Genomic DNA, 23,074 nt, shown 5'->3' with positions numbered 1-23,074 from the left:
ATAAATTCTCAATTATGATACGTTGCACATGCATCGTCAGCATAATAATGTCATCTACGCCAATACTTAGATACCATTTTGTCTAGCATTGTGCATCACATAGCGCATTGCAGAATACATGCTGTTGCAATCTCTTTCTTCTAGCATACGATTTCCTCCACAGATATTTTTTTCGACCAACCTTTGTTCTAATCCAGATATCCCTATAATATTTTATCGTGCTATTTATGTATATTTATTCAAATTTATTTCGTTTCGAGTTTATTATATATCAGGAATTTTAATTCAAGTAATATTTTTTTTACAAAAGTAACAGATTATCATATATAAAAATCCAACATATTTTTGTTATACAAACATACAAATTACATTATTTTAAAACAATGCATATTATAAATAGTATTTATATTATATGACTAGGAAAAATAGTAGGTATAATGTGTTGGTATTCTTTGATTATTCCTTCATTTAAATAATTGTTTAAATCATTTTTCATGATTTTGATAAAGATTACTTTTGATGATATAAACATAAGAGTTTTATCAGATGTCACCACTTTTCATATTATTCGCAAACATATTTGTTTTTTACATGGATAAATATTGAAGCTATGTTACATATATACACACAATTAAATATAAATATTAGAAAGTGTACTCATCCTTAAATTTTCAAATTTTCTAAGAATTTTATAGAAACTATTTGCATATATATTATTGATATATATGTCAATTTTTATGATATTAAAATAATAACAAATATATAAAAGCTTCATAATTAAACATAATTAAACTATATATTATTCATTGAAACATATAAAATTATTAAAATTATATGGATTGGATTGGCTGAGATAAAGTAGACACACAGTAGAAACAATCTGATTTTAATTATATAATAAGTACGTAAAATATGTGTGACACATAGAAAATTATTGTTGCCGTGTTATCAATGTTGCTAAGCGCGTTTGTGTCCTGAGCGAAGAATGGCGATGCCTTTATCTCTGGCATAAACATTTGCAATCGCGTTGAAGTCGACGTTCATTATTTTTATATCCGAATCAGACACAATTTTTGGGATGATTCAATGTTATCGCGAATGTCGATACCCGAAGGAACAGTCTTGTAAAGAAGTTCTGATATCGCTTTCTAAAGGCTTACTCGATTTTTTAGATCAGATTACTTTGTTTCTCAGACGTCCCAAACTCTCGATCTCGGTTTCCAGAACGTCGCCACGCTAAAAGACATAGTTGAATATAAAATATGGAGAGATAATGTATTTATATATAAACGAGATACCGAAATTTTTTGATTTTATTTTAATATTATGAGAATGACGTACCTGTAGATATTCTGGTGGATTACGCGTGAATCCTACACCGGCTGGCGTGCCAGTAAGGATCACGTCGCCTGGTAACAGTGTCATAAATCTGAAAGTAAAGATCAATATCGTTATTACGTGTATCTACAATCGCGTATTATTATTATTATTATTGACGTGTAAAAAAAAAATACGAACTGCGAAAGATAAACTACGATTTCGTGGGGCTTGAAGATAAGTTCGCTGGTGTTGCCGTCCTGCTTTAAATTGCCATTCACCCATGTCCTCACAGGTAGATTATTGATATCGCATATCGCCTCTTTGGTGATGACCGCCGGACCCAGCGGACAGAACGTGTCCATCGCTTTGCCGAGCAAAAATTGACCGCCGTTTCGTTTTGATTTCTGCCAATCACGCGCCGATATATCCTGGGCTATTGTATAACCGAAGATACAATCCTCGACGTTCTCATTGCTGAGGTTTTTGCCTTTCTTGCCGATCACTATCGCCAACTCGGCCTCCCAATCGACTTTCTATAAATTCAAAAATCAATCGCGCACTTTAATCAGATTCCCGGCACGTCATTCTTATACATAACATCATTTGTTGCATTTTGCTTTACTTTAAAATTCTTCTGTCAAAGATAAATTACGTAATGAAGCAACAATTTGACGCGGCGCAGACACGTGAATACAATTTCCAAACGAATCGATATTTAAGTTGCGAACCTCGCAAAGTTGAAGACCGTGAAAAAAAGTATCACAATAACATTATACGTCTTGAAACGTGAATGGAATGAAAATGAAAGTGGAACGTGGGGGAGGGACCGTGATGTAATCTCGATAAACTAAAAATACATAGTTCCGGACATAGAAACTAAGCAAAGAAAATCGCAATCTCTCTCAAGGATAATCCGTGACAATGATAATCTTGTCTCATGTCGACTTACGTCCGAGATCTGCGGCAGCAGGATGTTATCGCGTGGCCCGATGATGTTGCTGGGAAATTTGCTAAAGACTACCGGACTCTCCGGAGTCGGTATACCTTGCTCCTGACAATGACCGCTATAATTGAGACCGATGCAGGCGAGTTTGTCCATTCGCGTGACCGGCGCCAAAAAGTTCACGTCATTCTCGGGTATGATGCTCCGTCCCTCGGCGACTATTCTGTAACCATCGTCAATCGAGTCAAGAATAGACCTTGAAATCGTTTCATGGAAGTTAATCAACTCGCACGCGAGGTAAAATCTAATTAAGTATATTTTTCTTTTTTTTTCTTGCGCGAGAAAAGTATAGATCCTTGCGATAGAACTTTACGATGTTAGAAAAGACACAGAAGAAATCAATACGATCGTACATAGAAATATGGTGGAGGATAAAAAGGAAAAAAAAAATGAAAATTTTATTATATTTGCAGGCACAAAAATTTGCTCGCATGTCCTGTTTGGTACACAAAGAGAATTTTCTTTTAGAATTTACCTTAAAATCATGGTAATCGTGGGACAATATGGTATGGAAAGAATTTTATGAGAATTATGTTTTATATTTTATATTGTGATAGATATTATTTTTATTGATGATACATATTAATCAGAGAAATTCTCATAAAATTCTTTCCATACCATATTGTCCCACGATTACCATGATTTTCAGGGTAAATTCGAAGAGAAAATTCTCTCAGTGTATAAATTTGTTATTGCCCAAAATGAGTTTCCAGAGAAAAAATAGAGACTCACAATATATAGTAAGCTGTATAACAACACCAGTTTAGTGCTCTTGCGGTTAATCTCTCGTCATTAATTTTGTTGATCGATAAAGCACGAGTTTGCGGTTTACATATTTGTCAATGCTGCCATTTTCGATAAATTGTGTTATTCCGGTCAATCGCGCAGCATGCACGTGATCGATTTTTTTTACAAATGTGTTTTTTGCCGATTAATCTTCTCATGGTCAAGTTATATAACACGAACGTTGCGTGTGGTTTTAAGTTTTCGTAAAATATGACGTGCTGCATGAACAATTTTCTTATTTAACTTGTCTTTAGATAATTTATATATCTTGTGCAGATTCTATTGTCGAAATTATCTTCGATTTTTCTTAATAAATAAAAACAGTCAGTTTTAAATAATTAAGCATTTACACATATTTATCAATGTTTAAAGTAAATCAAGGGATTGTATTTTTAACAATAACAATGATAATAACAGTACAATATTCTTTGCCTCTGTTTTTTTCTTCTATATGTGTGTCTTTTTCAATTTACTTTTCAAATATTACTCTTAAATCTCTTTGTGGAAATTGTAGAGAGAAAATTCTGGAGAAGATCTGATTGGCAAAAGATAAATATATAAAAGCTCAATGATAATGTAATAATGATTTATGTGCACGGATTTTTTAATGATTCATTAGCTTTTATAATTTGTAATCCATTTAATCAGAAATTATACAGCTCGTCATATAATCTTAAAATATATTGCAAGCCATAGCTTTTGCAAAGCTTATTACATTATTATAACATTACTTATGGAAAATATAAAATATGCGATTTTCTAGTAAAAAGAAATTTTATCTATTTAATCTATTATATAGATAAAATGGAATTCCTTACATAGAAATGCCATGCTTGCATGTGACGCACGCAAACTTCTACAAGTAACAAAAGCAACATTGCATAAGTCAGCGAATTAATTAGCATTTTTATAGTTTGTCCCAGTTGCATTTGATCGCTAAAAGTTATCGCGACTATTAAATTAAAATTAAAAAATGAAAAAAATAATACACAATAATTTAATTTTTTTTAAACGGAAGATATAGTTTGTACAAAAATAAACAATTATAAATACTGCTCCATTCAGAGCTATTGTTTTTACCAACAATTTTTTAACTGTACCAAAGAAACTTGAAAGTTCGCCAATTGGCAGCGAGACAAGGCGCCGTCTCTTATAATACTAACAATAAGTATGCATCTGATCGAGAGTAGATTGTAAATTGAGATAAGATTCAATTTTTGAAAGATACGATACGTTCTGGAAAAATTTAAAAGTTACAATGACACATATTTAGAACGAGGTAACAGATGTAATCGATAAAGACGATGGTTTGCAAAACTTAAACCGAGATCGATAAGTCAAATACAGCAGGAAACATGCAATGCATAATAATTTATAAAACGCTACGTGATGACGTGACACATAGCAATTTTCTACTAATGATCGAAAATAATCCAAAGACACACTTATGTGTAGGATTATTCGTCACGAAAGATACGTCCGGTTTTTCAATCGTTATATTAAACTGCACGGGAGATGTGCAAATTGTTAACGAGAGATTCGAATGATTCTCTGAAATCAATTTTAAGCCGATTTTTCCATTCATTTACGGTTTAATTGGATTACGTTTCGTTTAATACGTCGAATTCAATCCATTTAATGGGTTTTCCCCGTTAATAAATTAAATCGAGATCGCAAATAGAGTGACTGTCAAATCATTGATAATACAACAGCTATCTGATTTGTGTGATTAAAATTTCGTTATTGTGTAATCGTCGTCATAAAATGTTTATTATATTGTAGCATTACATTGTGATTACGTATTCAAGAATTTCAAAGCTAAATTACTCTCGTATTCGAGTAGAAATTATTTATGCACATAAATTATTCATCGTCTAGGACAGATGACTTTGTGCATTAAGATGATACAAACACAGATTTTATTCGAGCTTTTTAAATATATCTTTAAATATCCGTAACTTCATTCCGCAAATAATTTATCTAAATATTTGCTTAAAGAAAATGAACATTATACAATGGAAAATTAGACAAAAAGTGAGTAAATTTGATGAAGCTAATTCGATAGCAATGGATAAAGACGACTTAATTAATCCAATTGAAAAGGGATAATCATGGTATATATTACATGTATGTGTGTGTGTAGACGTGAGTGTATGTATACATAAATATGTATACATATTATTAGGGGGCAGAGAAAAGGGAGAACATAACTACTTTATGTCACACGAATCGAATGCCGGAAACACCAACCTTTCTACTGTCTTCCTTAGGTCGATATCGTCTTCCCTGGTGAAACAAATGTTCACGATAAGATCAAGTAATCTTTATCTTTTTTTGCATTACATCCGTTTACTATACTACTGAAATATATCCCAAGAAAAGAAAAACTTGCGAAATAATTCGGACAAGTTAAAGTTCTAATTAATTTTTAATGCCAATCGAGAGACATATTTAATTGCCAATTAAATTTCTGACTTTAATTTTGTATAAAAAAATATTTAAAAACAATTTCAGTATTAGAAATGAGCATAACGTTAGGCGATTATTTCGTCTTATACTCTAACTCTAAATCGGTTCGGTTAGCATAATTTGCATTATAATTCCAAGCTGATAAAAGAGACTGGGTATCTGGTGTCATAGTTATAAATCACAGCGAACAGTAAATATTTTCATAGCAGATGCACGAAATTTCGCTTATCTTTCGCGCGTAAAAACATATTTGCAATATGTGACTCGCATATATAATATCGAAGGCCCCGGGCAGCTAACAGCTGTTCAAATCGCCTCCTACCTTTTAGCCTTCTTAAGAAGGTCATCGCCGCCCTCGAGAAACTTTCTTAGCGTGTTCGGGATCCGCGAGTCTACCGCTGACACGGCGATGATGTCGCCTCCCTGCTTCAGCTGGACCCCGAGATGCTGCGGGCCTCCGCCTTTGCTTGTGAATTGAACAAACCTGCGAAATTATTGCATCGTAATCAGCGCCCGTTATCGCAATAAAAAATCGCGATAGCCGCGATTAATCGGGATTAATAAAATCAATCGAGTTACGTCGTGCGTTACGTGTGACCTGACTTTCTAAATATTATATATACGCGTTTTTTTATCATTTAAAACAGGTAATAATCAGCATACAGAAATGATGTAAAATGTAAAAGAAGGAATGAGTGCCAACAATAATGTTTATTATCATCATCAGTATGCATAAATCATAGAATTTGTGCATACTTTTATGCATATTGATTAAAAAAAAGAAAACATTTGATAATATTCTGTTATCCAATTAAGAAATAATTTTCGTAATATTGTTTGTCACACATATATTTTATTCTGTGAAGAAAATTTATTTATTTTTATTAAATTTATGACACACATACAGCTGTTTTCCTGCATCGTAAAATATTCCTGCATCGATAAGAAAAAAATATAAATGATTCACTTAACATTAGCATATCTTCACGTATGTGTGTGTGTGTGTGTGTAGAAATTTTTAGTTTTTCAAAATACATGCACAGAGAATTTTCTCTTAGAATTTACCCCGAATCGTGGTAATCGTGGGACAATATGATATGGAAAGAATTTTATGACAATTTCTCTGATTAATATTTATCACAATAAAAATAATATCTATTACAATAAAATATAAAATGTTTGATTAATTTTACTATGCAGTTTAATAGTGTATGTAAATTATTAATAGTTGCTGAGACACAGAAATCGAAACTAGATATATTATTACACAGTGCTACAAGAATCATTTTAAATTAGTATTAAAAAATTGACTCAATCTGATTTTTAATAGATTTAAATGACATTTTCGCATCTCGACAATTGAATTCTTTAAGGCTCTTAATTACATCATTAATGACTAAATTACGACTTGGACGACTAATTAAAATGCAATAAAAAACGAAAATACAAGCTTTCATCCCGAATATATAAGCTATATGATAATATATAATATAGCTACTATTAAATTTTATTCACTCTGACTTTAAAAGGACATAAACAACCGACACTTACAATCGAACAAATAATTGACAAATCATATAGAGTCGAATTGTACGCAATAAAAGCGCGTGTTCTAAAAAAACCATGTCTAACAAGATCGGCAATAAGTTTCGGAGAACATCTGTTACCCCGATGACACTTGTCATCGATGAAGGACATCGTATATTGCGTATGTTGTATATAAATACGTATGAGTAAAATACATATATAAATATGTACATATATAAATATGTATGAATAAAAAATTCGGCAACAAAATAATTGGCGCCTGACACTATTACGACACTGCGAGATTGTAAGAGGGGGTTATATACATATATTACCTCATATCGAGCGCGCGGCTCGTGGAGAAATTTCTGCCGCTGGCGAGGACGACTGCGAGAATCGGGTTACCCTCGTTCTTCTTGCCGCACGAATTGCCGAATGCCAGACACGCTCTGCCGAGTAGTCGCAACTTTCCGCGATAAGGCATCCTTACTCGTTATCGCCACTTGTGAAAATACGCAGTCGTCTAATAGCGAACGACGAGGAAAAAAATAAGACGATCACAACAATTACGATAAGATAGACACCTTGCGAAGGACAAATCGCGACTAAAAGGCATTTACCAGTAGCTCTCTCGAACACCGCATAGCGGCGACCGCCTACGTAATCGCTTAGTTAGGTCAGGTTAGGCTAGATAATTCCCCTTTCAAAAGTTAGTCTGTTGATCGATGCGATTTCGACGGATTAGAGAAGAGATCGGAAAAAAAGAAATAAAAGTGATAAAAGTATGTATTTCTTGAACAGAATGTAATATTTCGCGAAATATATAAAACATAACATATTGCGATATCTTATCATTTTGCAGCGATATATAAAAAAATCGAATAAAAAATTTCAACATCTGCTGCAGGATATGAATCACATATATGTAATGTTTGGATATTGACATTTTGCGCTCTAATTAAAAGTACCTGTAAACTTGTATCGTGATAGAATCTGTAAAGCAATATTTTATGTATTTTAATCAATTATTTTTGCAACGATCGATAGAATTCATGTTTATAAGTTTTAATACAACTTGATAACTGCATTAGTTTACAGTTTACAGCATATGCGATTTGTCAATAATATATTTAATGTATACAAAGTATTTTGGTGCAGTAGAATAGAATATAATTGATTAAAAAACATTTGTATAAGAAAAGAAATGCAATCGTACAACTTATTGTTAGATGACAACATCTTAATTACTTTTTGAATCAGTACTTGTAATTACATAACATAATTAATATATAGAAACAATTAATTAAGGTAGTGGTTTTTTTCGAGTAAAAATATATTCTTCTCGGTCATGATACGGTGCATATGGATCGTCAACATAATAATGTCGTCTACGCCAATACTTGGATACCATTTTGTCTAGCATTGTGCATTGCGTGGCATTGCAAAATACATGCTGCTGCAGTCTCTTCTTTCTGGCATATGATTTCTTCCACAGATGTTTCTTTCGACCAGCCTTTGTTCTAATCCAGATACCCCTGTAATATTTTATCGTATTATTTGTGTATATTTATTCAAATTTATTTCACTTTGAGTTCATTATGTATCAGGAATTTTAATACAAGCAATACTTTTTTCAGGATTATTGTAATGCATTGAATATCCATGAAATATTACCAGTGTAATCTATAGAAACGTTGTATGACTGCCCTTTCTGTTTTCCGCTTTCCTTTTACCATAGAAAACTTGATTATTGTTCTTACTGGTATATTAATAGGTTCTGTTGGCAATGCTAGACGATTTTCTGTTATTGCATTACTGAAAAAGATAACATTTTTTTTTATATAAATGCTTACACGATACTACATAATTTCACATAGAAATCATTGTATTCTTGTAAAAATCAATAGATTTTTAGCACATGAATTACTTTAGCAATATTATACATTACTTTAATAGTGTTTTATGTTGCGCTGGACCAGTAGCAATCCACTTTTGGACAGCGATTGATAATGCTCCAAAGTTTCTGTGCTGTGTAGAATTGAAAACAAGATTACATTTTGAAGCGACAGAGCTTGTCACATTAGTACTTGTTGCTCTCGCTGCAACTCCTGAAACAATAAAGTAAAACATGTGCTTACAGGATAGAATATTTGAAAGAATTTTTAATTTTTCCATTCCGAGAGATATATGTATATAAATATTTGATCTATTATATAAATCTTTTTTTACATACTATTCACACACACATATATTTATCAAACGCATTTAACTGCAGTACTAGAATAAACAAATAAATTAAATAATTAAATAAATTGAAGATAAAAAAAATCAAAAATCTCCACGTCCCCTCGAGAGAGAAACTTGAGGCTCGAAATACTCGGGTTCAAAATGCGCGCGCTACGTTTCGGATTCCGCGCTGTTCCTTCCGTCAGTCGCGTGTGTCATGGCGGACGTCGCGAGACGGCGGACCTAACCTCTCGACGTCGCGCGTTTCATCGTCCTGGTCGCGACGAAAGACGGAATCGGTGGCGAACGATGGTGCACCGCGAAACCGCGGCGTGACAGATCCCGGGGACGCGTTCGCCGATCGCCAACTCGACGGTGCGACACGCATTTACCCACCTCGCAGCGCCGCGCTCACCACACGCAGCATTCTTCTTTTCCGCGCAGTTCCGCCTGATCGGGAGTGACCAGCTGACAGTTTTGTGCCGTCGTTCCCTTTCTCCCCCGCTGGCAGCCCGTAAACCGGCCACCCCGAAAGATGCTCCGAATTGGATTAAAATTTCCGTGCAACGGTCTAACTCGGGTACGTAGAGCGAGTGACACAAGTTTCGCGAGTGAGACGTTGAATTGTCTGTTCCTGGGAGAAAAATACGAGGAGAGGTGACGTCGAGACGAAATAATGTCACCCGACCACGACGGACCAGTGTCGCGCGCGACGTGTTTCGCTTCGACGATTCATTCCTCCTCCTTCGTCGGCTGTCGCGGATTCGACGACGAGATCCCCGGACGGATCCGCGACGGATCCTCCGTCCGCGAGAATCGCCGGTGAAAAAAAAAATAAAATCTCCTCTCGGTGTTGGCGCGCCTCGTGCGCGTCACAAAGATGGCACGATTACGAGAGCTTACATAATTCCAGAAGCTCTTAATTCACCGTTCGTCGTTGTTGTTTCAGATCAAAAAACACGGCTGCTCCAGATTACAATTGACGGCCAGATATCATGAACGAACGCGCGTCAAATACGAACCGGACGGGAGGTGAGTTCCCGGCAAGAACTTTCATTGACAGATTGTCAACGCTTGTCAAAGGTGTTATTCGGTATTAAGATTCATATTTCGTTGGAAATGTGTCGGTTGTTTCTTATTTATATTTTTTATTTACGAGTAGTGCGATTTCGCACGTTAAATCGGAAATCGCGGTGAGGTTACGTTCGATCTTGGTTTCTCTACCGAAAATAAAAATAGTAGTAATAACTTTATAAATAACTTTATAAACGTATGTCTGTCATGTTCACGCGCTTTTCTCACTGTATTCGAATGATTTGGAATTACATAGTTACTGATTGCAGGAAATTTCCATTTTTGACAAGCAATATAAATATTTTTATTCAATAATTTGTTTTAAATAATTGCATATATTTTAAATATTCAATTTTATTATTTTTTTTAGGTTACGCAAGGATGTCAGACTTATGTCCAGGTTTACTGGATCTAAATCCTATTCGACCACACCGCCAAAAAGGTACACAAAATATAAACTTAAGAATATTTGGCATGCTATTTTTAGTGAATTAATGCATGTTTCAATTACTTTTCCATAATCTGTATTAACTATTTATATAATTTTGACCGTGTATCATATTGTAAAACAAGAGTTTAGTTGATTTGGATAAATAAATTTTAATTATGCTTTTGGTTTGTAATAGTGAGAAAAGTCGAGGATCAGGAACACTGATAACTTTAGGAGCTGTGACGATAGGTACCTTAGGAATATTAACATATGTAAAGCAAGATCCAAAAGCCCGAGCTACTCTCGAAGGATGGATTCCTGGCACAGACAAAGCTATTCGGATTATTTTTCAAGAAGATTCGAGCTACTTTGACTTTGTACTTACATTCTTCAAAACATTGAAGCAGACGTAAGAAAATAAAATATATATAATATTTAATAATTGTTAATAATTATTGATTTTTGAAAATAAATAAATATTTTTTACAGGATACTGGACTTGTTCAGCAAGGAAACATCAAAACCAGAACCAGGTCAGAAAAGACTAGATCTCACAAAACTTATAGAATATATACGTGAGTCCCATCCTATATATTCCCCTAATTCCTAATTTCTTTATTCCTGTTTTCGTGCTTTATTCTTTTTTTCATCTTTATTCCTTTAACTCCTTTTTATAATTTTTTAAAATTGCAGAATTAGATATAATGCATAGAGGATAATTAATTACTAAATTGTACATATATTAATATTATAATGTACATATATCAATATTTTATAACATTCCCACTAATCCTTAACAATCGCATATGTGTACCGTAGCACCCAAGCCAGTTTTTAAACCATTGGTCGAGAAGAAGGAAGCGCCTATTAACGAGAACTATGCCGAAATTCGTGTTAGTAAAGAGAAGGGTGAAAAAGTAGATGTTGGTACGTTTGCATATTTTCCGAAATTATTTTGCATATAATGCATTTCTATGCGGATTATTAAATTGTAATTATATTTTTTTTACAGTGGTTGAGAAACCAACGCCACCTTCCAAAATTGTACCCAAAGAGTTGATTCCGCAAAATCTTGTCGAATTAGAAACGTACTGCGGCGAAGCAGCTGCTAAAGCTGTCGCGGCCTATTATAAGGCGGTGGACGCACTTCAAGACTACAATCGGGATGTTGTTAAAGTGATCGAGAATACCGGCACTACGATAAGCGGAAACATTTGGCAAAGGTGATCATCGTTATGCTTATGTAATCGTTTCACGCCTCATCTACGTATCGATTATATAATAAAATTTGTACTTTGTGACTTTACAGGTTAAAAGAGGCAACGGAAAAGAGGAAAGAGCTAGTACAACAAGCAGAGGAGCACGCAAAAGACGCGTTAAATTCACTCAAGCGCATGTACAATTTAATTGATGAACCTGTGCTCGAAGCACCCGCACACATGAAAACGGCCGCGAGGCGGAATGTTAGAAAAATTATGGACGATGTGGACGAGGCAAAAAAGAAATACTCCAACGAGCTGCAGAATAGTAATCTTGCCGAGCGCTACTGGCAGCAGATTAAGACGGCGCGGGAAGATTTTAACGAAGAATTGCAAATTCTGTTTCCCAATATAAATATTCATGACAAGAAATTGTCTGTCAGCGAAGAAGCCTTCGATTTATTCATCCTACATATGTATCACAAAGTTAACAACTTGCAGAAAGAGCTGGAGAAACTAAGGGTACGTTGTCAACATTTTTTTTTATGGAAATCTCTTTCGTGGCCTTTAAATTTATTATCTTTAAAATTCTCGTATTAAAGCGGCATTACTTTCATATGAGTTAATATTATCATAAATCAATATCAATAATATTTTTATAAGATAATTATTTGATTTGCAGACAGTCAGCGAAGCTAAAGTAAAAACGGCGTTGAGAGCGGCGGGCGAAGACGCGACCCAAGAAAAGCTGGACGTGTTGATCTCCCTCGCAGTTAATCAGGAGAGATTCGAGCTCGAAGACAAACACGCGAAAAAGGTAGGAAATTTTTTCCCTGATTGTGTTTTAAACTCTCTTTGTCGCTCTTGATATATAAATCGTGAATATATAGATCTTTATAGAAGATTATTAAATTTTAAAATAACGTTTAAAAAAATGTTTTATAATTCGCGTATTAGACACGCGCGACGCGTCATTTTATCGCATTTCTACTTTTATGTATTCTACTGCAGAATAGTACTAATTCGTTTATAACGTGCGTACATACGGTTATTGCGAGAGAAAAGCAATGTACTCGGGAGATACGATCAGAAACGACTTCAAAGCACGATATTTGATGTGATGCAAATCGTACATTGATGTCTGTGTGCTTTTATGCTTCTATATCCGTTTTTTCCTGATATACATAAATGCGAATAGAGGTGAGCTTAAGCGTCATTATGTCACAATGTTGCCCTAGTATCGATATGAGTTTGCACGGCTGCGTATTCATGCGTCGAGAAGTTCAACTCTGCCATTACGATGCAAAGAGGCACGCGAATTAATAGAGAGAATAGGGTGTAGGGTGCTTTTATTATTGAATCGTTCGTCGCAGCGATAATGATTGTAATTGAGAGATGGAAATTTTCTGAGAAAATTTATTTCGCGGAAAAAAGTAAAGAAAAAAACTAAAGGAGGGACAGTTAAAAGCGCACCTCAGCGGGAATTGGAAGTGCTTAAGTTGTAAGGTGAAAGAATGGAGAGATCGCGGTGATAAAGCAGACCTTCATTAAAAAGCGTCGGAAAATAGCGGAAAAAAGGAAAGTAACAACGGGTCAAAATGATTCGTAGCCGCTTACATCACGCTTTAATACTTTTTTAAGACCTCTCGAGCCGGTTGGATCGCGCATAAAATGATATTCGGGTGTCGTTTAGCAAAGGAATAATTACATTTTACACAAAATGCTGCCGCGTTTCTCCCAGGATTTTTTTAACAATCCTTTGTTACATATCTTTCTCTTAAATTCACACATGCACGAATTTTGTGAATCAAACGAGACTAGATCGATTTCCGAGAGAGAAATCGCGTTCAGATCAGATCGGCGCGTTATATTTTACTCGTATATGAATTTTTAAATAAATAGATATACATATATGTATATAATAACATGATATATTTGAATGCGGCATAGTCGCATGCGGGATGGTCCCCTCGGCGCAGCGCAGCCTCTCAGCCCCCTTCGGCCGTTTTATTTATTTCCATTTGGCTGGACGCCAATATTTCGACGGCAGCTCGGCAATATTATTCCCTTAGAGTAGACGGCGTTTGCTGTAGCCACCGTATGCCACCGGCGAGGTATTCGTCGAGGAACCATTATGACTTAGTGTCCTCATAGTTGTCCGACAGCTCTTTTCCGCGGCCCTCTTCTTTATATTCCTGTCGCCCGCCCTCCCTTCTGTCTCTTTCTCTCTCTTTTTCTCTTTCAAGCGGAATATAAATCTTGTCGGATCGATCCGACGCGGCGAGCACGACCTTTTGTTCTCGTTTCGGACGGGAACAGCGGTGTCCTCTAATTGCTATTTGTCTACGAGCTTCCGGTACCGCTCGTTAATGTCCGGCCGAATATTTCACCGTTAATGCATCGCGGACGGGCGTCGCTCGTGGCGATATCCCCGTGTCATCCATTAAATTATATATATGAGAGTGGAATTAATTAATGGAAATCATTGTATAATTTGTTCATAAGTTGTCGCTAACAAATGACCGTTCATTTTGCGATACGACAGTCGATACGGATTACCGAAGGGGGAAAGGGTGGGTGGACAACAAAAGCGACGAAATAAGTGTGTCGTGTCGTCATCGTCATCGTCATAGATGCTCGAATCGCGAGCTTACGTTTTGCTCTGTTCCTCGTCGTACGAGACATGATGCTCTCTTGCGTCATTTAATTAATGTAATTTCGTTGGAAAAACAACTGGTTGTCCCCGTTTACTCGAGCGACTTCGAATGTTTTCGCCCCGAAAGTCGAGACGCGAAGTTGCGCTGCAAATTATCGGGAAAAATGGTAAAAAGAGTTAACATTTCAGAATAACTCGAGTCAACTTGGAAAAAATTAATTATTATTGTTATTTTTATCCGAAGGGAGACCTATGTTTGTAGCAACGTTGCAAAAATTTTCCGAGTGAAAACGAGTAGAAGCTATTCACGCGCGCGATCACAAATTATTATTTCTCTTTAAGAAAGTTTTTTACAGTTTCGCGATTTGTATAATTATAATTAATAGTTGCTTGTCAGAATTTTTTTCTTTCAAATATATATATTTTATAAATGACTAGAACATCACAAGCGCACGCTATTCTTCGATTTTATATAAAAAAGAATGATATTTTTATATAAAGTTTGTTTAAACTTGATTAATATTTTTTGACAGAAATCAGCTGATTAAAGCGTTAATTTGTTAATTAAATTTTTAAATAATAGTATGTAATAAAAATTATAAAATAATAATATGTTTTAAATAAAATGTTATAGTACTTTAAATTCGATTAATATTTTTTGACAGAAATCAGCTGATAACTGTCAAAAGATATTAATTGAGTTTAAAATAATAACATTTTATTTAAAACATATTATTATTTTATAATTTTTATTACATACTATTATTTTAAAATTTAATTAACAAATTAACGTTTTAATCAGCTGATTTCTATCAAAAAATATTAATAAAGCGTTAAATTGCTAATTAAATTTTAAAATAATAATAGGTTATAAAAATTGAAATAAGTAATATGTTGTAAATAATATGTTATAATAATGCCTTATCTGCGATTAATATTTTTTGATAGAAATCTGTTGATAACTGTCAAAAATATTAATCGAGTTTAAGGAAAATTATAACATATTATTTAAAACATATTATTTTAATTTTTATAACATATTCTTATTTTAAAATTTAATTAGCAAATCAAATTAACGCTTTAATCAGCTGATTTCTGTCAAAAAATATTAATAAAGCGTTAATTAAATTTTAAAATAATATTGTCATAAAAATTAAAATAATATATTTTAAATAAAATGTTATAGTAAATAAACTCGATTAATATTTTTTAACAGTTATTAGCTGATTTCTGTATCATTCTTTTTAACATAAAATTGAAGAATAGCGCACGCTTGTGTTGTTCTAGTCCTTTTTTAAAAAAAGGCATGTTAAGTCGATTTTCGCAAGTATTGTTGCCCTCTTTTTCGCGATGTTAATTAGTTGCCTCGATTTGCGTTGTGCGTTTTATTCATAGCATCGAGAGATTATCATCGCGAGGGTCAGCAGTTTGACAGTTTATCCAAAATAAAATAAAATTAAATAATAATATATGTTTTAATACTTTAAATTCGATTAATATTTTTGACAGTTATCAGCTGATTTTTGTCAAAAAATATTTATCGCGGACAAATAAGTTTATATTATAATTATATATTATAACATACTCGTATAATATTATTTACATATTTACAACATATTATTACAATTAAAATAATAATATTTTGTAAGTAATACACAGAGAGAATTTTCTCTTAGAATTTACCCTGAAAATCATGGTAATCGTGGGACAATATGATATGGAAAGAATTTCTTTGATTAATATTTATCACAATAAAAATAATAATATTTATCACAATAAAATATAAAACATGTTTGATTAATTTTACTATGCAGTTTAGTTGTTATTTAAAACATAATATATTATATTATTTTATTTTATTTTGGACAAACTGTTAAACTGCTAATCCTCGCGATGACAGCTGCTCGATGCTATAAGAATATGCTTATATGCTAATATGCTATATGAATATAGCGCACAACGCGAATCGAGACAGCTAATTAGCATCACGGAAAAGCGACAACAATGTCATTAACATGCCTTTTTTTAGAAAGGGATAAAAACAATTAATAACGCGGCCGTTGTTCGTTGCGCTCGTAACAAATAAATAAGCTTTTCGTGTAAGAGCCATAAGAGTGGTAAGAATACATCGTATTCCCCTACGATCCATATGGAGGAGAGCTTGAAAAATTCAAGGTTCCTTATCTGCAGCCGCCGTTTGGGATTTCAGCCGTGGCCTGGTCGCGAGGTATCTTTATGGCAGTACACCTGAAAGTTATTTACCGCGACAGACGTGAATTATCGATGAAACTTTTTACCGCGATTTGTTTTATCTCGCTCGCTCGTGAGCGAGCGAGCGAGCGAAGCTTATCTTCTTTCTCTCCATCGCGCCTAGAAATAAAAAGGCGAATCGCGAGAGAAACTCAGTCCGATCCATTTTCTATGTAGCTTTTAAAGCTCATCGCTGTGCCAAAGTATCGCCGATAATTTTACGAAGCGCGGAACAAACGACCACATATATATTACGCAATTAAAATTTACGGTACAGAAGTTACTCGTACCAGGAGCTTATACACACAAAAGTTAATAAATTTCATTTAATTTAACAGAGTTTTCGCAAGAAGAATCCCCGCTAATTTTTTCCTCATTGGGAAAAATTACTCGTATATTAATTCCTTGAAACGTACGAACTCTGCGGAGAGAAACTCTGTTGCTTTAATATAAAATTCCAATATTCTCTCTATATTTAATATTTTCTTCTTGTCTTTTATAAATACGGAATGCACGCGCGCGCGTTTAAAATCCTCGGGAGTCTTTTAGCCGCACTCTTCCGGCACGCGTTCTCCAGGATATTCGGGCGAGCGTTTAGCGCACGTGCTCGATGGTCGTATATCTGCTTTTAACGGAAGTACCCTGGTCGGTAGGAAAAATATTATACGACGTGTACAGGACGACTAATCGGCCTCACGGAAGGAACAGGCGTTAAGTATTAAGGTGCGATGTACTTTCCTGTAAATAGAGAAATTCCTGCATTAACGCCAACGTGATGCATCGATCACATGGTTTCCTTTCTTGGAGCATTGATTTTTCCTGTTTATACACCCATGAATCACGTGGAGAAGCGTTCTCTTTCTTTCTTTCTGTATCTAGATTCTGAAATAATTTAAAAACAAAGTGTCATCGCTGCTGCTAATTTTCAAGGAATCTTTATTGAGATACCGAGCGATATAAAATAAAATTTTAGAAACCTTCGATCTTTAACGATAAATTTTTTTGAGAATTTTTTTCTTACAAAAAAATTATCGCGCGTAGGATGTCATTTGTGTCATAGAATTTTTTAATCCGACATTAAATATGGGAATTAAATCACGAATTGAAATTGAATAAGAAGTAAAGTTTGATTGAATATGAACAATAAGATTGTTCTTCTTCGTTTAACTGCACATTTGAAAAGTTTAGTGAAAAGCCCTTCATTTCCAACAGGGAATTATCGATTTTCGATTGGCAAAGTATTACAACTCTAAAACTATTCGTGCTTTAACATTTTATTTGAGGACGCGCGTTTAACGAGGAACATAACTTATTGCAAGATACATGTTACTGTCAAAGGAATATTTTTATCGAAACGCCCGAAAAGTTGACAAGATCATTGTCGTAAAGTCTAGTCTATTTCGTAACTTGAAAAAATATACACGAGTTTTACAGTTCCATCTGAATCTTTTCTCATATATGTATGACTTGCCGTCAACGCAAAATAAAAGTGATGGAAATGAAGGAATTTTTTTCTGCTTTCCCTACGAAGAAAAAAACGCAAATGAAATCCTACCGAAATCTCACCGAAATATACATATATTTTTAAAAAATTTTGATTACTCATAAATTTCGGATTCTTTATTACAGTCATCTTTCTTGTAAGTACAAAAGAATCGATCACGATTTCGTCGTGAAAGAAAAAGAGAGGCGGATTTTTCCATCCGTTCTCGTCGATTATCAAGCCGGGCACGGCGTAATCGTTGAACGCAGACGTGAACTTTACGAGTTCCTGTTCACGACATTTAGAAAAAGTTGAAGTTTTTCCATCGGCAAACTTTCGATCGGTGGGTGAAGTCGGCGCGATTTGCGCGCGCGAGTTAATAGCCTCAAATACGTTTTCCTTTCTTTCGGGAAGGGGTTTTCACCGTCGCGTTGGTCGCAATCCCTAGGTAGATCGCCATACAAATTGTCGTCATTAAATTAGTTGCGCAACCCCGAGAAAAACCGTCGCGATTTCGTTCGTCGAATTCGTCTTCGCGAGAGATAAACGCGAGAACCGGAATTCGTTATCGTCAGCATTCGAAAGGAAGCAAGCGAGAGAAAGATAAATGCTACGTACGAAAAGGCACGGAATGGAAAATTACATTGTCAAAAAAAAAGAATATTTTACTCATTTTAAGTCACACAAGAAAATCGCGCGAATATTCATTATTCTTCTTTTGACGAAACTATAAGAATGCTTAATCAATTAGCATTTGTATTAAAACATCCTTGATATATAATATTCTTGATTTTTAATCTAAGCGCAAAGCACAGTATCAGAATGATTGATAAATACGAATGTTAAATACAAATATATAATAATTGCGTAAATATCGTAATACTATATTAATCGTGCGGTTATAGCATTACGACAAGATAGAGGGTATAAAAACATCTGTCGCGATGTTTGTTGCGAGCAAAACGATTTTCGCATGAATTGGCGAATATAAGCGGCACGCGCGTTTTTCTTCTACCGCATTTAATTAATCCGGCTTGGCGCAATTGCGGCATGCGACCGGTGTTAGTGAAGTGCTTCGAGTTTTTTATTTTTTTTTATTTTTTTATTTTTTTAATGGATTATCTGGAGCGACGCGTTGGAACGCAGAGCTTAACTTCGCTCGGATAAAATAATAGCCCTCTCTGTCCCTCCTGTTATTCGTCTTTATATTATTTTATTGTATATAAAATTTGTTTCTTCCTCTTTTTTAACGTCGCTGTCATCGCGGCACATCGATTGTCGTAGCAACGTGAAAAATGCATCGCTATTTTAAGAGATTGCGACTTGTTTTTATTCGTTCTGGATTCCGCATCATATTTTGTAACGGTAACTCTTCTGACCTCTTTCCCTTCCTCTCATCGCGTCTTCGGTTTTTATATCGGTAATCGATATTAACTATCTCAACCTATCCATTTGCCGTTCTCGCAGACAGCGGGGTAACTGATAAGTTACGATCGAGAAGACCCACGGCACCGATAGAGATGATCCCTCTTGTGCATCCTTGAGTCAAACGGGTCGGTCGAGTTGTCGGGTCAACTGGGCGTTAATTATTGACACGGGTACATGGAGTTCCGACGGCGATGACGGGCTGATGCATGTTCACGGAGACGTTGCTTGAAACACGACGTGTTGGTCAGGGTGATAAGGGGACCCGAGAGTTCCGAGTGAGGTCGATCGAGATCGTCAGACAGGAAACAGAGGACGCGAGAGATAGGGACGAGCCAGATTTTCGTGGCGTGGATCGCTACCCATTGAGGTTCTCCGGTGTGATGTCTTAAGTGCGGATAATTCATCAAAGTCTCATTAGGCTAATGCCTCGACACTTGTGTACCTTGAACGGCATTATCGCCTTGAGGGTGGTAATGTTCGCGGGTCGCGAGAGCTCTCTTCTTATACATCGGTAATTAAATTTTGCATCTTGATTTTTTTATGAAACTTAATTATCAATCTGTGCACTTTCTTTTAAAAATCGCGAAGAATGACGGCAATCGAAATAAGTTTCGCTAAAAGCGATTCTCTTTCTCTTTTTTTCGATTAAGAGTTTCTTTTTAATTTAGGATACCTTGTACATTTCTTTTGTAATATAGTATATTTGTAAAAATAAGGGCATTCTTTCCATCTCTCTTGTCTGTTTCCAGACAAAGAGTCACGTGCAAACTACGAGGAAATATATACTTTTTTGTCATTTCGCGAGATTCTCGGGACGCCCCGAGATGACTTGGCGTACTTTTTTGTACTTTGCAATAATGTGTCACCAAGCTGTCGACAGACAGCTATTTTAGACTTTAAAGCACTGATATGCATCGTCTTATCTAATCTCCCGAGACTTTGCCTTATCCCTCGGGTGACGTTTATTTCCTCCTATCTCCCTGGAAAGAACTGAAGGAAAAAAACGCGATGTGTTATAAATTCATATGTCGTACTTTTTAATAAACGATATAAAAGTTTTTAACTAATACAAATCAACGTTATAACATTTATCAGCGAAGGTGGGAAAAAAATTGACGACATTCTTAGAATAAAACTTTTATCAGAAAAATATATTTCTCTCATTTCTTTATATATGTATAATATAAAGAGCTATATGAACCTAGCACCCGACTTTTCAAAAATTAATTTTTTTAAACGGCAAATGATAGCATTTCGTTTGTAATTGTTTGTAGTAACAATAATTTCGTTTGTAGTTTTATCAATTAATAAATAAAAAAAATTTTTTGAATTTTTTGAAACAATTTGTTTATAACTTTTGAACCGCTCAACTACAAACGAAAGGAAAATCACTACAAACAACTACAAACGATTCTAAAGAAGACTACGCAAGCGGATTTGCGATATCCTTAAAATTAACAAATTTACCTCTTGGACGAATAAACAATTGTTTATAACTTTTGAACCGCTTAACTACAAACGAAAGGAAAATCACTACAAACAACTACAAACGATTCTAAAGAAGACTGCGCAAGCGGATTTGCGATATCTCAATGTCGGGTGCGAGTCATTTTAAAAATTTCTTTTATTTATTAATTGTCAAAACTACAAACAAAATTATTGTTACTACAAACAACTACAAACGAAGTGCTATCGTTTTCCATTTAAAAAAATTAATTTTTAAAAAGTCGGGTGCTAGGTTCACATAGCAATATATATTGCATGTTTTCTTGCACTTCTTGCATTAGAACGGCTTGGTATGTCTGACCACATTGTTTTTACTACTTATGTTTGTACTACTTACGCGTAGACAAAACTATAAATTCGTAAAGATTAAAGTACATTTGTGCTATTATATTGCATTATATTGTGTATATATATTGCATGTTTTTTCTTGCTCTTTCTGCATTAGAACGGCTCGGTATGTCTGACCACATTGTTTTTACTACTTATGTTTGTACTACTTATGCATCGAAAAAACTATAGATTTGTAAAGATTAAATTACATTTGTGTTATTATATTGCATTATATTGTGTACATATATTGCATGTTTTTTTTTTCACTTTTTGAATTAGAGCGGCTCGGTATGTCTGACCACATTGGTTATACTACTTATTTTTGTACTACTTGTACGTAGACAAAACTATAGATTCATAAAGATTAAAGAGCTATGTAAACCTAGCACCCGACTTTTTAAAAATTAATTTTTTAAAACGGAAAATGATAGCATTTCGTTTGTAGTTGTTTGTAGTAACAATAATTTCGTTTGTAGTTTCAACAATTAATAAATAAAAGAAATTTTTAAAATGACTCGCACCCGACATTGAGATATCGCGAATCCGCTTGCGCAGTCTTCTTTAGAATCGTTTGTAGTTGTTTGTAGTGATTTTGCTTTCGTTTGTAGTTGAGCGGTTCAAAAGTTATAAACAATTGTTTATTCGTCCAAGAGGTAAATTTGTTAATTTTTAAGATATCGCGAATCCGCTTGCGCAGTCTTTTTTAGAATCGTTTGTAGTTGTTTGTAGTGATTTTCCTTTCGTTCGTAGTTAAGTGGTTCAAAAGTTATAAACAATTGTTTATTCGTCCGAGGTAAATTTGTTAATTTTTAAGATATCGCGAATCCGCTTGCGCAGTCTTTTTTAGAATCGTTTGTAGTTGTTTGTAGTGATTTTCCTTTCGTTTGTAGTTAAGCGGTTCAAAAGTTATAAACAATTGTTTATTCGTCCAAGAGGTAAATTTGTTAATTTTAAGGATATCGCAAATCCGCTTGCGTAGTCTTTTTTAGAATCGTTTGTAGTTGTTTGTAGTGATTTTCCTTTCGTTTGTAATTGAGCGGTTTAAAAGTTATAAACAATTTGTTTATAACTTTTGAACCGCTCAACTACAAACGAAAGGAAAATCACTACAAACAACTACAAACTATTCTAAAGAAGACTGCGCAAGCGGATTTGCGATATCACAATGTCGGGTTCAAGCCATTAAAAAAATTATTTTTATTTATTAATTGATAAAACTACAAACGAAATTATTGTTACTACAAACAACTACAAACGAAATGCTATCATTTTCCGTTTTAAAAAATTAATTTTTAAAAAGTCGAGTGCTAGGTTCACAGCTCGTCGTGTGCGAATAATATTTTATTACTTTATCAATAGAATTTATTATTTAAATATTTGTAAATAA

At 34.4% G+C, this 23,074-nt stretch overlaps 3 protein-coding genes across 7 annotated transcripts in view; 1 reads left to right on the top strand and 2 right to left on the bottom strand.

Moving 5' to 3' along the window:
* Positions 1 to 870: 870 nt before the first annotated feature.
* On the bottom strand, positions 871 to 7,722 carry LOC145933189 (oxaloacetate tautomerase fahd2, mitochondrial). 2 transcript variants are annotated; one of them, XM_083032739.1, is made up of 7 exons: positions 7,441 to 7,722; positions 5,901 to 6,062; positions 5,360 to 5,395; positions 2,270 to 2,486; positions 1,519 to 1,853; positions 1,342 to 1,429; positions 871 to 1,236 (listed from the first exon to the last, which is right to left on the bottom strand). In XM_083032739.1, the coding sequence occupies exons 1-7, from the start codon at positions 7,587 to 7,589 to the stop codon at positions 1,174 to 1,176; spliced, it is 1,050 nt and encodes a 349-aa protein (XP_082888865.1). In that variant the 5' UTR covers positions 7,590 to 7,722; the 3' UTR covers positions 871 to 1,173. The 2 variants fall into 2 exon arrangements, with proteins under 2 accessions (XP_082888865.1, XP_082888872.1); XM_083032746.1 differs by lacking the exon at positions 5,360 to 5,395 and having other exon boundaries at positions 7,441 to 7,721.
* Positions 7,723 to 8,013: 291 nt separating this feature from the next.
* Positions 8,014 to 9,854, bottom strand: Mrpl35 (mitochondrial ribosomal protein L35). Of its 2 annotated transcripts, none has more exons than XM_083032815.1 (4): positions 9,580 to 9,714; positions 9,054 to 9,213; positions 8,780 to 8,920; positions 8,014 to 8,640 (listed from the first exon to the last, which is right to left on the bottom strand). In XM_083032815.1, exons 1-4 carry the CDS (start codon positions 9,599 to 9,601, stop codon positions 8,409 to 8,411), a joined length of 555 nt encoding a protein of 184 aa, XP_082888941.1. In that variant the 5' UTR covers positions 9,602 to 9,714; the 3' UTR covers positions 8,014 to 8,408. The 2 variants fall into 2 exon arrangements, with proteins under 2 accessions (XP_082888941.1, XP_082888940.1); XM_083032814.1 differs by lacking the exon at positions 9,580 to 9,714 and adding an exon at positions 9,728 to 9,854 and having other exon boundaries at positions 8,018 to 8,640.
* Mitofilin (inner membrane mitochondrial protein mitofilin) overlaps positions 9,775 to 23,074 on the top strand; it is a 42,408-nt gene continuing 29,108 nt past the window's right edge. For 2 of the 3 annotated variants that reach the window (XM_083032627.1, XM_083032619.1), the window contains exons 1-9: positions 9,775 to 9,911; positions 10,281 to 10,363; positions 10,776 to 10,847; positions 11,032 to 11,244; positions 11,325 to 11,368; positions 11,655 to 11,762; positions 11,848 to 12,058; positions 12,145 to 12,556; positions 12,717 to 12,851. In XM_083032627.1, the coding sequence (XP_082888753.1) occupies positions 9,867 to 9,911; positions 10,281 to 10,363; positions 10,776 to 10,847; positions 11,032 to 11,244; positions 11,325 to 11,368; positions 11,655 to 11,762; positions 11,848 to 12,058; positions 12,145 to 12,556; positions 12,717 to 12,851 (1,323 nt within the window). In that variant the 5' untranslated portion in view covers positions 9,775 to 9,866. The remainder of the gene's footprint in view (positions 9,912 to 10,280; positions 10,364 to 10,775; positions 10,848 to 11,031; positions 11,245 to 11,324; positions 11,369 to 11,654; positions 11,763 to 11,847; positions 12,059 to 12,144; positions 12,557 to 12,716; positions 12,852 to 23,074) is intronic. The other variant, XM_083032637.1, reaches the window with a different exon arrangement.

Source organism: Prenolepis imparis, unplaced genomic scaffold (assembly GCF_030444845.1).
Source record: "Prenolepis imparis isolate NDT839.2.m4 unplaced genomic scaffold, iyPreImpa1.0 SCAF_1, whole genome shotgun sequence".
Taxonomy (NCBI): domain Eukaryota; kingdom Metazoa; phylum Arthropoda; class Insecta; order Hymenoptera; family Formicidae; genus Prenolepis; species Prenolepis imparis.
The sequence above is the reverse complement of the archived record's forward strand: the minus strand, read 5'-3'. Positions and strand labels throughout refer to the sequence as shown.